A 17,621-nucleotide genomic window follows, 5' to 3' on the forward strand; every position below is an offset into this window, starting at 1 on the left:
TGTACTGTATAGTCTTTCTTCTGGTGGATTTATGTCAACTGACACTAAGGAGAGCCTTTCTGTGACTGGTGAATTAAATTACCATTCATTACCATCCAATTTAAATATTGTTATCTTGCCAGAGTTGCCAACAGAGAGAAGCTGTTCTAACATTAATGATAATGAGGGACAATTTGGTTCAACAGATGGAATAAAAGAAGGCTATTTCCCTCTGTTCTGCTTCCTAGGTCTTCTAGCCTCTTTTGAGACAGGGTCTTACTCTGTAGCTCAGGCTAGCCTTGAACTTATGGGAATCCTTCAGCCTTGGTCTCTCAAGATTATAGGTGTAAACCACCACGCTGAGCTTATCAGCTACTTTTCTATTTTGCATGTCATATTAAACTAGAATTTTTTTTATTTCTCACATTTGACTGTACAATACAAAGTTGATTACAATGCCTTAACAAACAACATTTTGTATTTAAAACAATACAAATTTTCAATGTGCAGTAAGAGAGAACACAATTTATTTCCATTTATTCCAAGTCAGCAGGAAGAGCTTACTGCTGAAGTTTAGATCAACTGCAGCTTTTCAAGGAAAAATCCTCCCAGTACTGTCTGTGAGATGGAGTCCCACTGTAGCCCAGCCAGCTCGGACTCAGAGCTACCCTCCTTCTTCAGTCTCTCAAATGCTCGAGGTGACAGATGCAAACCCAGTCGCTCCCCTAACTTTTATGAGGTATGGTCTCTGCACAAACAACTCTCTTGTTCTTCTTCTTCTTTCTTCATTTTTATTTTATTCTTTAAAAGTTCACAGTGTCACAGAAGTGAAAAAGAAGACTGGAAATATATAGCTAAGACACTTGGCCTTATATACACAAAAGTTTAATAATGTTGTCACAACCCCTAATAAAATGTAATCCTTATTTACTAATCCAGAATAAACTAACTGTACATATTAAATTGTTCCAGTATATCAAGAGCACTGCTTATAAAAAAAAGAGGTCCCAATATGGCCGGACATCTCTTTGAAGGTCATTTATAACTTCAACATGATTAAGGTAGAGTTCTATCTATTTTTTAAATTATACAATATCATACATTTACAATTATCCCCAAATTTCAATGAACCAAACATGGATGTGATTTACATCAGTTTAATACCCTCCTGTACAGCACCAGAGGTTAAAAATGGATCTGACTAAGCAAATGTTCTTTATTAGTCACAACTTATCATCACACATTTCTATAATAAATGTACAGGGAAAAGGAACACAGCTCAGGCCCAGGCTTTTGCCTTATATAAATAAGCAGTAAGCATTTCATCTACTTCATACTCACACTCAATTGCATATCTCGTTAACAACTACTCAGTAAATGGTCTTTGAAGGCTACGCAAGTCGCATGGGATTCTCTAGGTTTGCTTTGAAACTTTCAAGAAACCTGGTAGCCAGTTCGTCATCAACCACTCGGCTGTCACTTGACATTGTGACAGTTATAAGCTGGTGCTGCCGCAGCTGGGGGTTCCCCTCTTCATCCTCTGCGAGCTTCAGTACTGGTCGGAATCTCCCAACTGCCAAAATACAGGCCTGGGGAGGGTTGATGACAGCGGCGAACTCATCGATGCCGAACATCCCCAAGTTGGAAATACTGGAGAGGGAGAGAAAAACTGCTGAAGGTAGCGTGGTCCCAAATACATATTTGCTGTGGGATGGTCTGTATGTCAAATGTGTTGCTGATTGGTCAATAAATAAATCACTGATTGGTCAGTGGCCAGGCAGGAAGTATAGGCGGGACAAGGAGGAGAAAAAGCTGGGAAGTGGAAGGCTGAGTCAGAGAGACACTGCCAGCTGCCACGATGAGAAACAGCATGTGAAGATGCCAGTAAGCCACGAGCCATGTGGCAAGGTATAGATTAATGGAAATGGATTAATTTAAGATATAAGAACAGTTAGCAAGAAGCCTGGCACGGCCATACAGTTTGTAAGCAATATAAGTCTCTGTGTTTACTTGGTCGGGTCTGAGTGGCTGTGGGACTGGCGGGTGAGAGAGTTTGTCCTGACTGTGGGCCAGGCAGGAAAACTCTAGCTACACATATTTGTCCTTTATTAAATACCTGTAGTTTGCTACTGAGCCTTAGACCATGCTACTTAAGGACAAAGAGTATGTCCATCAGCAGACACACAAATATCATAATTATTCTCGTACAGTCAGTACTCAACTAAAGGTCCTAATCAGTGACATACTGCAAGGAAAAGAAATGTGAAGTGGGACTAGTGACGGAAGGAATTCAGCTGTTAGGATTTACAGCTGCACTGATGGTCTACACAGAAGAGCTAAAACTCAACACAGAAACAAGATTACTAAGTGAATTTATGTTGCCAGGCAAAAGGCCAATATCATTATATGATATGTAAGTTATTAATATTTAACTATGAAATTTGAAAATAATATCATTTAGCATAATGCCACAATAATAAAGCATATTGGGTAGTAGATTTAATGAAGATCTATGACCTCTACAGAGAAAAGAATAAAACAAATGAAAGAAATCAAAGCATGCAGAAAAACCCAATACTGGCTGAATCGCCAAATTTAATGCAGACCCCCAGTCAAAATCTCAGCTAGGCATATGCTGCGTATCTGTCTGAAAAATGACAGAGGGACCCTAAAATTTGTTGGGCTATGAGGAGCCAGAAAAGATAATCATGAGTGTGAACAAAACTGGAGGGTTTCCTTTCCAAGCATATGACAGTAGTGTTTTAATGCTAACTGAGCAAGAGCCAGGCAAACAATGAGAACACGACATGGAAGCTGAATAGGACACTCAAGTCTCCTTCCCAGTGCTACGGGAGATAGCTTTCAGTATGCAATCCTGGGTTGATCTCATGTGTTTACGGGAAAGAAAGATCCTTGACTCCTACTTTAACCCACGTGGAACTCTAATACCTGATGGACTATGATCTAGCTTCCCGTGAAAAGAGAATGGCATTGCCTCCCAATGACAACCTGAAGGCACTTCACTGGAAAGACCAAAGTTCCTGACAGGAGACATATGGCACCAACCATGATGCAAAACACGGGCAAATTTAAAACATCACCAGGAGAGTCAGAGGCAAGGAAGAAGGATCTGAAGCCACCTGACCTGTACATGCATCCTACAGAGACTGTACATCTGCCTGTGTTAAGTCCTACAAATTGGTTTTAAAAAGCAGATGTAAGACTTTAATGACTTCATCTGATGAACTACCAGGCAACCAAATAATTGATGAAAAAGAAAGTGTTCATCACTATTCATTGGCATGTTCCTGATCCCAAAAGCACCACTAAAACCCCCCAAGAAATGGCAACATTTAAAGCCTAACATTAAAACGCTGTCAAGAACACAGAGCACTAGGACTCCATGCAATGATAAGAGAAGTGCAGAGCTGTATAGCCATTTTGGAAAACTCTTTGACAGAAGCTATCAAAGCTTTTAATCCAGGAATTCTACTTTCAGGACCACACAACAAAAATATGCACCCTAAGACAACGGGAAGCATGTGCATGGTCTGGAAAGAACTTTAACACCTATGGGAACGAGAGTGACATGGCTGCACTGACCCAGTGGCCACCACACACTACAGCAGTGAACGAACGAACGACTGCTTCAAACAGCAGTCACAGTGGAACACTCGTCAACACAACGGCAAAGGGCTAGACGGAAAGATTACCGTGCTCCTACAGAGTACTATTTATGTGCTTTGTATTTACATAACGATAAAGCAGCAAAATGAAGCCATGACCACCTTCACAATGACATCACCTTTGAAAGAGGGATGACAGCCATTATAGCACTTTTAGAACTTGTCAGACCCCCCATCCCCCCAAAATAGAAAGAGATGACATTAGGAAGAATAAAAAGCAACATATGAAGATGTGTTCTGTATCTTTTTTTGGGTGGTATCATAGTTCTTCATATTACAAAATATACAGGCTACATTCAGTATGTTTTATGTTAGTGACACTTAAAGGTAGAGCTGGTAATGAAAAACTATCACAGGTTCATTATTTAGATGATAATAATAATAAATCACGAGAAAGGAAATGGCTGAGGTTTATAACTCTACCTTGCTTATAAAGTAACTAAAAACAAAAGTTGGAGAACTTGAGCATCATTTTATGATGCTAACAGCTAATAAAAAGAATGTTTATTTCACAACCGACAGGTCCCTCTAGCTGTGCCTAACTATCCTGAGTAATACTTTCACATGCCTGCTATTTAAAGTATATGATATTGAGCCTATATTTTTAAAACGTCTTAAACAAACACACAAAAATGGCTGACACGGACTGAGTAAGTCTTATTCTATCTGCTTGATGCTACTGATAATTCAGAGTTGGAATCTTACCTAAAAGAGCCTCCTTGGTACTCCTCAGGCAACAATTTTCCATCTCTTGCCTTCTTCGACAGAACCTGAGAAAAGAACAGAGCACAACAACAAAATCACGCTCTAGGTAATTGTGTCCCTGGGAATATTCGTACAGGGTCTACTCTCGGGTTCAAGGCAAGTAGTAGATGTTTAAACAGACAACCGGACTCTCGGGTTCAAGGCAAGTGGTAGATGCTTACACAGACAATTGGAGAAGTCAAACCTCAACAATGCTCCTTGAAAAGCTTTCGAGCTCTCAAGTACCAACACTGGGCAATGGTCCCATGCCTTCTATACACAACACTTTACATGCTGCCTATAAAGCTTTTTTCTTGTACTACAAAAATATTAAAGCTGGCATTCTTGTCAATCTCATAAATTTTGGAGAAATTCTAATAATGTACATGTCTCGTCAATTAAAAGGATAAGCCTGCCTTTGCCTTTTAATGAAGAAATAAGCAGAGTACAGGACCTAGGGTTTGCTACTATATATAACTATATATAGTAATATTAACTACATTATAATATATATGTAATATAGTAACTCTCTATAAAACACATACAAATGATGTAGTAATGATATTCTGCACATCTGAATTTGGCTGGAACTTGCCTTTAACCCCACACTGACATCTTAGGGGTGAATAAGGGTCAAGAAGTGAGTAAGTAGCACCGGTTTACTTAGCCAGAGGACCACAGATGGGTTTATAGGGATACACAGGCCCTTGAAAAATTATCAGCAAGTTTTATTAAAAATACAAATTCATTGAACAACTAACTAGTGGATTCCGAGCACTTCCCAAGAATTGGATCTATGGTGATGAACAAGGTAGTTGACATCAGATGGCAGAGAACAAAGAACGGTCAACAAATGAACACATTACTTTGAAATAGTTTGGCAACGGGGTCATGGAACACAGGACAGGGAAATGTACAAGCTGTGGATGCTACAGAAGGCCTGTGAAGTAGCACTGGAACTGATACAAACTGAGAAGGAGCCAGGCAAGCGAGGGTCCAGGAGAAGCTGTACATTGCCAGCATGAGTCCTGGGCCAATCTGCCCAAGATCCAGGGACCCCTCAAAAAGATGGCTCCCGCCTGCCCAGGCAAAGAGCCACGGAGCTCTGATCACACATTCCTTCATAGCCTTTACTGCTTCTTTGGTGGATGACTGGTAACTCAAGCCTCTCTGTTCTGAACTTTCTGTCTCAGCATCTCTATCCTGAGCTACATGATTGGTCTAACAGCCAGAACACTGTAGCTGCATAGCTACATTTCTTTTCTTCTATGTAGCCATCAGGTTACTGCCGTGTGTGTGTGTGTGTGTGTGTGTGTGTGTGTGTGTGTGTGTGTGTGTGTGTGGTGGGGGGGAGGTAACTGCTGATTCTTCAGGGATTTCCATCTGTTCATCTCTTTAATATGGAATATGTTTTTGTTTGTTTGTTAAGAAAATATTACTGTTTAGAGGAACAATGGCCTCTAATTGCTCAATGGCCAAACAATTTGGTGGAAAATGTAAAGCTTGCCTGTTGGTAGCACATTACTCTAGGGCCCAGCTGACAGACAGGGTTGAGTGAGAGATCCATCACTTAACAGCACAGGGGCTTACACAAATTATTTAAGTGTTTTCCTTATCAGTTTATCAACCTCATGAAATTATTATTTTGTCCTTGATAGGATGTCTTTAAAGAGAACTGAAGAGAATTAATATGTAAGAAAAGCTTACAGGACTAGCATTGTGGTACACAACTTCAGTCCTAACACTTGGGATGAAGGCAGAAGTAGGTGGATCTCAGTGAGTCCAAGGCCAGCCTGGTCTATAAAACGAGTTCCAAGACAGAAAGCCAGGGCTAAGTAGAGAGAACCCTTTCAAAAAGGAAAAAAAAAAAAGCTGACACACAGAATGCCAGCTGCTGATATTACAGTCATTCTTGTCACAGTTAATTATACACCTTTAGAATTCTATAACAAGATTGCAAAGCATTCACTTAAGAGACAGTCATATTAGTCTACATAGTCACAAAATGATTTTACTTCTAGAATTAAAATCATTTTAAATTTTTTCTGTTCAAACACAAACGCATTATATTTTTGAACAAGACACAATATAAAATCTTCATATAAACAGCAACAAAATAGCAACTGTAAAGTGACATTCTTCCAAAACTGGAACTTGGCTTGCCTACCTTCCCTGGAGGGTAACGAGTCAAAATTCCACATGAAAGCATAGGCGAGTAAGTGCATTTATTACCAGAAGAGCTGCAGCTGAGTCATCATGACTAATGAGATTAAGCACAACACCTAGTTTAGTGCCTGGCTCCCATCAGATCAAGAGTGGCATGCTGACCTGGGCTGGAGCAGCTGTGCCTTCTTCCGCCAGTACTCGGCAAACATGAAAGGTGCTGGGACTACTTCCTCATCTCTGAAGCTAAGGTTCTTTCAAATGCAAGGACCAGAGAATGCTAGCATAGCTATTTTAATAATGTGGTATTACAGTAGTAACAATTGCCAAATTGCTCAGAACCAATGAAACCTGTAATAGTTAAAGTGTAATGCACATAAAGATGGGGGAATTCCAGCTCTACAGATCAGTGACTTCCACCTAGCATTTTAAAAATGTTATTTCAACACTTAATCTCATTTCACCTTCACAACACTGAAGTACATGTTTCTTAATAGTGCTAACAATCCTTGATAAATAAAGTTCATGAACAGGAACTTTCAGTTACCTGTAGCTTCACTTTGTGGCACTTTCAGTTACCCTGTGGTCAACTTACAGGCTGAAAATATTTAATGGAAAATTCTAGATATGAATAGTAATTTTGGTATTACATGCTGTTCTGAGTAGCATGCTGAGAGAATGGAGCTACACAATGCATACGCGGCCTCTCTGGTCCAGCATCCTCATGTGTATATACTACCTGCCCAGATGACACTTGAGCAGCTCTCTCCACCAGATCAAGTCTCCTGGCATCACCACAGTGATTACTACAGTGTTCATGTTCACCTAATTCATATTGTACTTAAAATGTTTCCAACGGGCAAGAGTAATGATGCTGGCAATTTTATTACATGATACCGTTATAACTGTTCTACTTTAGTGTTATTGCTAACCCCATACTGTGCCCTATTCATAAATTAAGTTTTGCACAGGTCTGCATGTACAGGGAAAAGTACATGTAGACAGGTTTGGGGCATCTATGAGGGGGTCTTAGAATGTATCCCTTGTGGGCAATAAGAAACAACTTATGTTATATCCTGGAAAATCAGTCTATTAACTTTGACTTTTGAACTGACCTAACTAGTACAACCTTTCAATTAAAAAATATAGTTATATTTTAATTCATATAGATATATGTTGCAAATCTTTTCAAAGAATGAAGAACTAAAATGTTAGACCCACTAAATTCATCTTTATGTATAATTCTAAAACTCTAAGTAAGATAATTTTTTATAGCTTTATGCTTGAAAACAGACCAACTTGCAATGTTTACTTTGGGCAAATAGAACCGTGAGCTCCCCAAGGAAGTCTTATCCTCTGCCTTTTATCTATTACATAACCTGTTGTACCAATCAGTATAAAATACATCCTTGCTATAGGAAAAATGAAAACAATCAATCAAATGAGTATCAAAGTTTCAATGTGAACACTTCAAGACCCATGATACTTCTGCCAAGGAACACCCTTGGGAATTACTGTGGCTGTCAGAGTTGACCTGTATGCATCTCTACTTTGGAATGTGGTATGCTTTAGTGACAAAAATTCCTTCATATTGGACTTTAAAACTTTCTTTTCAAGAGATTCAAGAAAAACTAAAGTATCTTTGCTTTGGTTTCAGTGGTCTTAATTTACAACTTTAAAATCTACCTGAACTAACACTGTTGTGCTGGCTAGTCTATGCTAACTTGACACACAAACTACAGTAATCGGAAAGGAGGAAACCTTAACTGAGAAAATGTCTCCATAAGACCTGGCTCTAAGGCATTTTCTTAATTAGTAATTGATGGCAGGGGGCCCATTGTGGGTGGTGCCATCCCTGGGTTGGTGGTCCCGGGTTCTTTAAGAAAGCAGGCTGAGCAAGCCAGTAAGCAGCACTCCTCCATGGCTTCTACACCAGCTCCTGTTTCCAGGATCCTAACTTCCTTCAGGGATGAAGAGTGCTGTGGAAATGCAAGTGGAATAAACTCTTTCCTCCTCAACTTGCTTTTTGCTCATAGTGTTTTGTCACAGCAGTAGAAACCCCAACTAAGACAATCTTTAAGATTTAATTTTGGACTTTGAAAAGTTAAGGTTTTGTCCAGAACATGAATGAAGCTGACCTCTAATTTAGCTATATATAACTTTTAGAATTTTTAAATGTTAAATTTCCTAAAATAGGTAACACCTTGATAAAAACTGAAAACCTAAATATGTAAGAGAAACACTTGAGATCACCACTCCTCCCCACAAAAGCCACAGTGCAATCTGATCACGTCACGAATCTCGGAAGGAGGCTGAGACATGGCTCCACGGTTAGTAGTGTGCACTGCTCTTGCAGAGGACTAGGATTCATTGCCAAGCACCCACAGTCACAACTGCCTACAACTCCAGCCCCAAGGGCATCTGGACACCTTCTGGCCTGAGGACACCTGTACTCACACATGGACATATCCTCCCCTGACATACAGACACATTAAAAAAAAGGCTCTCAGCAGGTGCTAAGATGAATGTATAGTCAACAGTTTGAGAGCACAGTCTTCTGGACACAGACCTTTACAGAGTCAGCGATCTCCTGTACACCCTTAGCAGCGGCATCCTTTATGATTGGTGTAATTAAACCTTTATCTGTTGCCACAGCCACTGAAATGTCAACAGAGGGCAGCTGCTTTGGGCCTTCTCCATCCCAGCTGACATTAACCCCAGGCATTTGCTGCAAGTAGAAAGAAAACATGCTATGAAGGAAGCAGTTTGGGATTAAAGTGGTCAGAGAAATATGACTTACATTATTGCACATGTGACTACATAAAACTTTGGTTTGGAAAAAACGGCTTGGATCACCATTGATTACTGCTCATGTCTGGGAAGAACAAACACTTTTCGGCAGTATGACTGAGACAATTCTGATGATATACATGTTTTAAACTACATGACCAACATGACCTTGAGGGAGACAATGCAGCAGAAAACAGTAGTAATATTCAACTACTTTCCTTTGTCATGAAAACTCATCTTTTTAGCACAAGTCTGTAGTACATATTAAAAGTAGTGAGTCCTCTATTTAAAAGCAATTTCCTGAGCATCACAAACAGGAGATAGACATTACAGATGCACAGGTACAGATTTAACATAAAGAGAACTACTCTGAAGGATGAAAAGAATATATAAAATGACTAAATGCCTGGCAGGTGTGTATTGATGTTACCAAGTATCAGAGGAAGAAAATGGTGCTGAATACTGAAATCAAAAGGCAGCTTCTCTTCTCGGGAATTCTCTGCTTTCTGCAGAGTAAGGCCCACAGGTCCAGGTGTGTCGTTTACCAACAGAAGAGCAGTCTGCCTCCACTCTGCCTGTCTCACTGTGATTGTGCCACTCTGCCAGGATGACTTTCTCCCTCTATGTCTCTACACAGTATGTCAATCATTCTTAGATGGTCTCTGTATTGTTCATTCACAACAATGCTACAATGTTAAAACAGTAAAAAACAACATCCTAATTCCTCAAAAGATCATACAAACTATAAAAAACAAGGGGCCAGAGAGACGGTTCAGGTTGAGAGCTTATACTGCTCTTGTAGAAGATCAGAGCTTCTAAATTGGATTCAAAACAATATTCATAATCTTAACCCTTTTTACAAATTATTAAAATTAATTCCACACTCAAGTTTTATAACACAGACCTAAGAAAGGGAAGACACACATAATAAAACAAAGTAAATGGGAACACAAGTCTGCAACAATACAAGCAAGGGCATTTAAGAACATCTCAGACAACATCAACACTGAAGAATCAGAGCAGTCAGAGGCTCCAGACTAACACGGTTGGGAAACTACACAAGGTGGGCAACTTTCTGGGAAAATACATGCTTCAAAAATGAAGAGAAGGCTGAAAATCAGGCAAGCAATAACTATGAAGGTAAATGAGAAAGCACCAAGGTCTCATTAAAATCAACTAGATTTGGTGATTTTTACTGGTGAATTCCATAAAACTCTAAAACTAAAAGCCCTTCTAATGACCTGAAATGAGTATAGGTAAGGATAAGAAAAGAGCCAGAACTCACTTCATAAAGTCCTGACAGGGCTGGAGTGACAAGACAGCGCAGAGGCAGAGCACCTGCATGCATGGGCAAGGCCCTGGGTAATCAGACTTAAACCAGAACAGAACTCTGTAAAGTAACAACTGCAGAAACAAACCATGAAGGCTTGTGTTTACGCTGTCACTCATCGTCACTGCTCAGACTTACTCTGCACTTAGTACAACAGGGGACAAATTAGCATTTACTGAATAAATCGTCTTTATTCTGCTATAATTACTTTGGGAGTCCTTTTGATTCGCAGTGTCTTTACCTGTAAAGCAAACAAAATTAAACAACAGGATATTTTTAGCAATAAAATTACATACACTCTAAGCCAAGAGACATTTAGAAGCCACAGTTAGTTTGCTGTGGCCACTTACTTTAAGAGTAACAGCTGCTGCTCTGATGATAAAGTCATTCACTGAGACTTTAATGTCATCTGAAAGAAAAATTGGCATATTCAAACCAGTATTTGTAACACTGACTCTTATGATTTCAAACTTGTAGATTATGGACATGTCTGGCACACAGTGATGAAAATACACCAGATCTGTATTTGCTTTGTGAAACAGGATTCCTTGCTTTAGCAAAATGTGTATTACACGAAGTCCTACACACAGTTTAAGTCACAGATACAAAAGCTCACTTCTAGGGCTGGAGGTACAGCTTAGCAGAAAACTGTGCTCACTAGGCTCAGGACCTTGCATTCTATTTTCAATATTCTTCCCCATCAAAACGTTCACCTCTAAGCCTTGCTTACCATTTTGTGAAGCTATTCAGAAATCATGCACAAGAACTTGAAGAACACATTGCAACTACAATCAAATAAAAGGCCCAACTAGCACGCCACTCAAGGGCAAACAATCTCTGTACTTGTGCAGAGGTTTTTCTCATTTTCAAATGTCTTTATTCTATGCACATTTTATACTATATTGATAATATTAGAAAACAGTGTATGTAAGTACATTAAATAGATGACTGTATTTATAAAGGGCGTCTAACATTTCCTTTTTTACTAACAAGGTGTATGACAAAGAGAATTTAAGACAAGCTCCTTTAAGCATTAAACAGGGGCTTAAATGGGAGCTGCTTTTTAACTCTATACCATAGGATACAGCAACTGCCAAAGATGAAGTGATGCTGGCACTGGTCCTAGTGCAAATGCTGAGGATCTCTGTGAATTTATGGTAAATCTATGTGGCCAAATTTCCTTGCAGTATACATAATAATTTAAGGACAAAGCTGAGTCCCCTCCCTTCTCATGTCACTGATCATAACCAAATGTTTGACTTTTCCCTTTGCTACTGCCAATGGGTATGATGGCACCTGAGAGGTAAAGCATACCCCTTTCTTTCAAGAATTTGTAGAAAGACTTCATGGTCAAGATCTAGCGAATATATGGCAAGAAACATGTATCCTGTTACTGCGCCATCATGGAGTTCTATGCGAACAACAGCTCACTACAAAAGTATTTGGGAGATTTTAGATAGAGCTTAGACAAACTGCAGCAGCCCTCACACTGTGAAACCATGCAGTAAGTATCCTCCACAGCAGTCTTCTAGTCACATATCTAGAAATATATAGACATTCTGTTTGGTTTGTTAAAAATCTCCTCTAGGAGTAGAAATCTAAGTGCATTGCCAGTATTTGGAGACATAAGGATAACCACAGGCTAAGGATTTGGTCTATACAAATTCAAATGGATGGCAGTCATATTAGGAACTCACTCTGTTGACCTCACCTAGCCCTGTCAGCTGCTCACAAGCATACAGTGACAATCCAGATTCCTACAGCCAGAAGCCCCAGTCAATGAAATGACACCCCCTAAGCCCTCACCTAGAATGCAGTCCTCATCGTACTGCAGCACATTATCACTTTCTTCACCTTCAGCACCTGCACTACTGGCTTCCCTGGCTGCTCAGATTCTCCTGGTTTTCTCCTCTTGACTACTCATTTCCTCTTAGTCCCTCATCTCAATGTTCTTATGTCCCAGACAGGAACTTCCAGTTCCATGGTTCTGATGTCCTCATATGATAACTCCCCCTGCTGTGGGATGTTCTGTATGGCAAATGTGTTGCTGATTAGTCAATAAATAAAACACTGATTGGCCATTGGCTAGGCAGGAAGTGTAGGCGGGACAAGGAGGAGAATAAAGCTGAGAAGTGGAAGGCTGAGTCAGAGAGACACTGCCAGCCGCCATGATGAGAAACAGCATGTGAAGATGCCGGTAAGCCACGAGCCATGTGGCAAGGTATAGATTAATGGAAATGGATTAATTTAAGCTGTAAGAACAGTTAGCAAGAAGCCTGCCATGGCCATACAGTTTGTAAGCAATATAAGTCTCTGTGTTTACTTGGTCGGGTTTGAGTGGCTGTGGGACTGGCAGGTGAGAGAGATTTGTCCTGACTGTGGGCCAGGCAGGAAAACTCTAGCTACAAATGGCGTCCAACGTGGTGGCAAGAGTTTCCACCTAAAAACTGAGAAAAAAGATTCTAAAACGGAGCTAAAAACAGCTTCCTAATTGTCTCTCTCAAATGAGCGGCAGCTGCCAGTTTGAGCTACTTGTGGGTTCCTGGCATGTGCACTTGACCTGCATATGGCAGGAATGAGGCCTCTGCAAGTGGCACATTAAGCTGCATGGTGGATTTAGACTTTGCTAGCACAATACAAAAAAAAAGAGGTTTCTGGGCTACGTGCTGCTTGGATAAAAGCATAGACCCACGATAGCTCCCAGAGCTGGTGGTAAACGTAGCCATGATGGGAAGCTGAGGTGGGCGGAGCCAGCAGCCACAGCTGCTGCAGTTTAAGGCAATAGATTCACAATAAGACAGATTCAGATGTAAAAGTTTAAAATGTGTGTAAACGTAGGCTTGAAAGAGGAAAAAAAAGGTGATATATACAGTTATATAAACAAATACATAGTTTTAAAAAAAGAAAGTCTTTAAAGAGACAATAAAATTAATATAGAAAATAAGCCACGTAAAGATGAATATTACACAGAGAATCTGGATTGTGTCGTCTTTGGGATTCTTTTTTTTTTTTTAAATTTATTTATTTATTATGTATACAGAAGAGGGCGCCAGATCTCATTACAGATGGTTGTGAGCCACCATGTGGTTGCTGGGAATTGAACTCAGGACCTCTGGAAGTGCAGTCAGTGCTCTTAACCTCTGAGCCATCTCTCCAGCCTGTCTTTGGGATTCTTAACTGCAGAGAGATATTTGATTATAAAGGAAGCTGAGTTAAACCAATATGTATACTTTAAAGATACCTTGACTTCAAAATTTGGATATAAGGATATGTCGCTTTGGAAAGGAGACTCTGCTTTTGTTCCCACAGAAAGCCAGAGGCTATGGATTTGTTCCAGATTAAGATACATCAGGTTTGACCAGCCAAGACCACCTGAAAGGTCTCTGATGACACCATGGCCCAGATAATCCAACATCCAGAATGGTTTGAAGGCAACTGGCTCAGACGATACAGCCTCACGGACTACTCCATGATCCTAAAATTTTCTTTGTGTCCCCATAAGATACAGCGCCCCCCTCCAGCAGGAAGTAGTAAGAGAAGCTACGCCCAAATTCCCAAATTGTATGTAATTGTTGCTAGAGTTTTCCTGCCTGGCCCACAGTCAGGACAAATCTCTCTCACCCGCCAGTCCCAAGCCGCTCAAACCCGATCAAGTAAACACAGAGACGTATATTGGTTTCAAACTGTATGGCCGTGGCAGGCTTCTTGCTAACTGTTCTTACAGCTTAAATTAATCCATTTCTATTAATCTATACCTTGCCACGTGGCTTGTGGCTTACCGGTACTTTACATCTTCCTTATCCTGATGGCGGCTGGCAGTGTCTCCCCACTCAGCTTCCTGTTCTCTCAGTTTTCCTCTGTTAGTCCCGCCTATACTTCCTGCCTGGCCATGGGCCAATCAGTGATTTATTCATTGACCAATCAGCAACACATTTGACATACAGACCATCCCACAGCATGTAATTTTACTTTGTTAAGGTTAAAACCTTCCTTTTTGAAAAAAAAAAAAAGGGGGGGGGAAGTGCTGTGGGATGTTCTGTATGGCAAATGTGTTGCTGATTAGTCAATAAATAAAACACTGATTGGCCATTGGCTAGGCAGGAAGTGTAGGCGGGACAAGGAGGAGAATAAAGCTGAGAAGTGGAAGGCTGAGTCAGAGAGACACTGCCAGCCGCCATGATGAGAAACAGCATGTGAAGATGCCGGTAAGCCACGAGCCATGTGGCAAGGTATAGATTAATGGAAATGGATTAATTTAAGCTGTAAGAACAGTTAGCAAGAAGCCTGCCATGGCCATACAGTTTGTAAGCAATATAAGTCTCTGTGTTTACTTGGTCGGGTTTGAGTGGCTGTGGGACTGGCAGGTGAGAGAGATTTGTCCTGACTGTGGGCCAGGCAGGAAAACTCTAGCTACATCCCCCCCATTCCATTTCTAACTTTCATGTTCAGAGCTTCTGGACTGTATATCTAGCTTCACATAAGATGCTTCTATCTCCAAAGCTATAGGCTTCTCAGATCCAATGTGTGCAAAGGTCAACTATTTTCATTTTCAGTTTCTTACTATGGGAAATTTCAAGTACTGATGATAGTTACTAAACACATAGTTAAGAAACTGAAGTTGGTAATGCTCACCTATAACCTAGCATTGGAGAGCTAGAGATAGGACGATCATGAATCTCCACGGGCTGCAAAAAGAACTTACCTAAAAATACCAAATAAACAAACCAACAAAAAACCCAAACAAACCCTAAGTACCAATTAAAATCCCAGATGTACACAGTTTCACTCTTAAATTCTATCAACATTAAAAAGAGAATCCCATTCTACCAAACACTTCCATAAAGAAAAGGAGGAACATTTTCCAACTTTTCTACACGAGCTGAAGACAAACCTTGGGAACACAAACAAGCCCAAGGAAAGAAAAGCGGAAGGGCAGTATTTCTTATGGGCATGTGTGTAATTATATAACAAATATGAATATAGTTATACATAGACAGACCATCTTGGAACTTTCAGTCCTCTTGTCCCAGCCTCCTGAGTGCCACTAACACCCAGCCGATGTAAAGACTCTTAACAAAACGTTAATAAGATCAGCTAGTACATGAAGAAGCTTTGAGTGGGGGATATTGGGTTGATTCAATAACTGAAGTTCAACCAATGTAGTTTGGCATCTTAACCAAAAGGGAAAAGTTCTCTCAAAAGATGACCAAAAACTTTTTGACAAAAGTTCGGCATCCACTCATGCTTAAAATTCTCAGAATACAGAGAATGGGAATTTCCTCAACCTGAAAACGATCTATAAAAAACTTACTGTAAATGTTAAAGATTGAATGCTTCTCCCCACCCAAAACACAGGAACATATAAAGAATAAATGCCTATACGACTGACATTTGTCATGGTACCAAAAACCTTAGCCAGTGGAATAAGGAGAGAAAAAGCAAATGGTCTGGGAAGGTTGAGATAAAATCTTCATGCTAACAATCCACACCTCTCTGGAACTTTATTTTGAAACGTGCTCAGAGACAGTTCAATTTAATATCAGAAAACATGTTTTGAAAATACAATTAAAAATTCCATAAAGAAGGGTAGCACCTATGTGAAGTCGAAAACTTACCACCTATGGCACTCTTACATCGGCATTCTTAAATCAGTTAAGGGTTTTATTAAGATCTTTGTTTGTTCAGCTAGTACTATCAAAAGGTATTCAAAATTAAGACAAGCATTTAGCCTGAGCAAGCAAGTCATTCATCTGTCCTTACAAAAAAAAGTAACTCAAGGGAGACAAAAATATTAAGCTTATTTTTACTTACGAAAACAACCACTGGCCAGAAGTGGCACCGTATTAGTACTGGCAGGGCTCTTAGTGTGGCAGACTGTAGGATGTGTGTGAACTGAACAACAGGATGGGAACATCACCAAGGAGATTGTAGAATGAAAGCATGGAAGAACAAAAATCCTTATTGTGCAGAGTAATAATCTGTGACTAATTCAGTATTATGCACCCAATCTATTTTATGCAGGAGAAAACATTGCTCCCCCTCATCTCTGTGCTAAAATAAGCCAGTGCAATTGGGTTATGGAATAATTAAAAGATACACAAGGTGCATTTTATAAGGACTTGATGATCATCAGATTAGCATGCATTTTGCGTTAAGGCAATTCAACTTTACTAACCTTTGACCAGATCTCGTCTAACTTTTAAAACTGCTCCAAGGTCACAGTCAGCAGTAGCATAGGCATGAGGCACAGTACTTTTTGATTCAGTTAACCTCTTGGCAATAACTCTTCGAATATTGCTGGCAGGAATTTCAGTGAATGTGCCCTGCAATTAAAAAAAAAAAAAAAAAAAAGGCAATTTGTCCCCAAAACATAAGTAGAATGAAAGAAAAAAAAAAAAAAAAAACTACCTATCTGAAATCCTGGAGACCTAATAATTTATGATACAAAAGATTAATTTAAGGAAAGTACTATTAAAATTATTTGTATAAAGGGGGAATATAAGAAATCTAAGTATTTGGCTTGAGTTTATACAACCAAAATAGCAACAAAACATAGCAAAATTTAAATTTCAGTTATGAATAAGACATCTTGTATTACCATGTTTAAGATAGCTAGAAATAAACCAATCCATCATCACCATGTACATATGTACCATGTGTATACACACAAGTATGTACAAACATGTTGAGTATGGGAGGAACACACCACTATATACATATATACAATGCATATATGTGCACATACACACAGGTATGTTGAGTATGAGAGAATACAGAAAGAAATATCTACCTATCCATCCAGACAGTCTGTAGGCAATTTTTGTTACAAATACTGACTATAGGCAAGTCTTATAAAAATGGCATATTGCAGAAAAAGGCAACACACTACATAATGAATAATCAGTTATAGAACATGCATTTTTGTGATT

The 17,621-nt window shown here is 39.6% G+C and overlaps 1 protein-coding gene across 1 annotated transcript in view; it reads right to left on the reverse strand.

Moving 5' to 3' along the window:
• Positions 1 to 484: 484 nt before the first annotated feature.
• The window catches only part of Pdhx (pyruvate dehydrogenase complex component X), a 68,763-nt gene continuing 51,626 nt past the window's right edge, over positions 485 to 17,621 (reverse strand). The window contains exons 7-11 of the mRNA XM_052726052.1: positions 16,868 to 17,015; positions 11,043 to 11,101; positions 9,142 to 9,300; positions 4,371 to 4,435; positions 485 to 1,629 (exon numbers count right to left, since the gene is read on the reverse strand). Coding sequence (XP_052582012.1) covers positions 1,371 to 1,629; positions 4,371 to 4,435; positions 9,142 to 9,300; positions 11,043 to 11,101; positions 16,868 to 17,015 — 690 coding nt within the window. The 3' untranslated portion in view covers positions 485 to 1,370. The remainder of the gene's footprint in view (positions 1,630 to 4,370; positions 4,436 to 9,141; positions 9,301 to 11,042; positions 11,102 to 16,867; positions 17,016 to 17,621) is intronic.

This window comes from Peromyscus californicus, unplaced genomic scaffold (genome assembly GCF_007827085.1).
Source record: "Peromyscus californicus insignis strain IS unplaced genomic scaffold, ASM782708v3 Scaffold_7__1_contigs__length_154581171, whole genome shotgun sequence".
Classification (NCBI taxonomy): domain Eukaryota; kingdom Metazoa; phylum Chordata; class Mammalia; order Rodentia; family Cricetidae; genus Peromyscus; species Peromyscus californicus.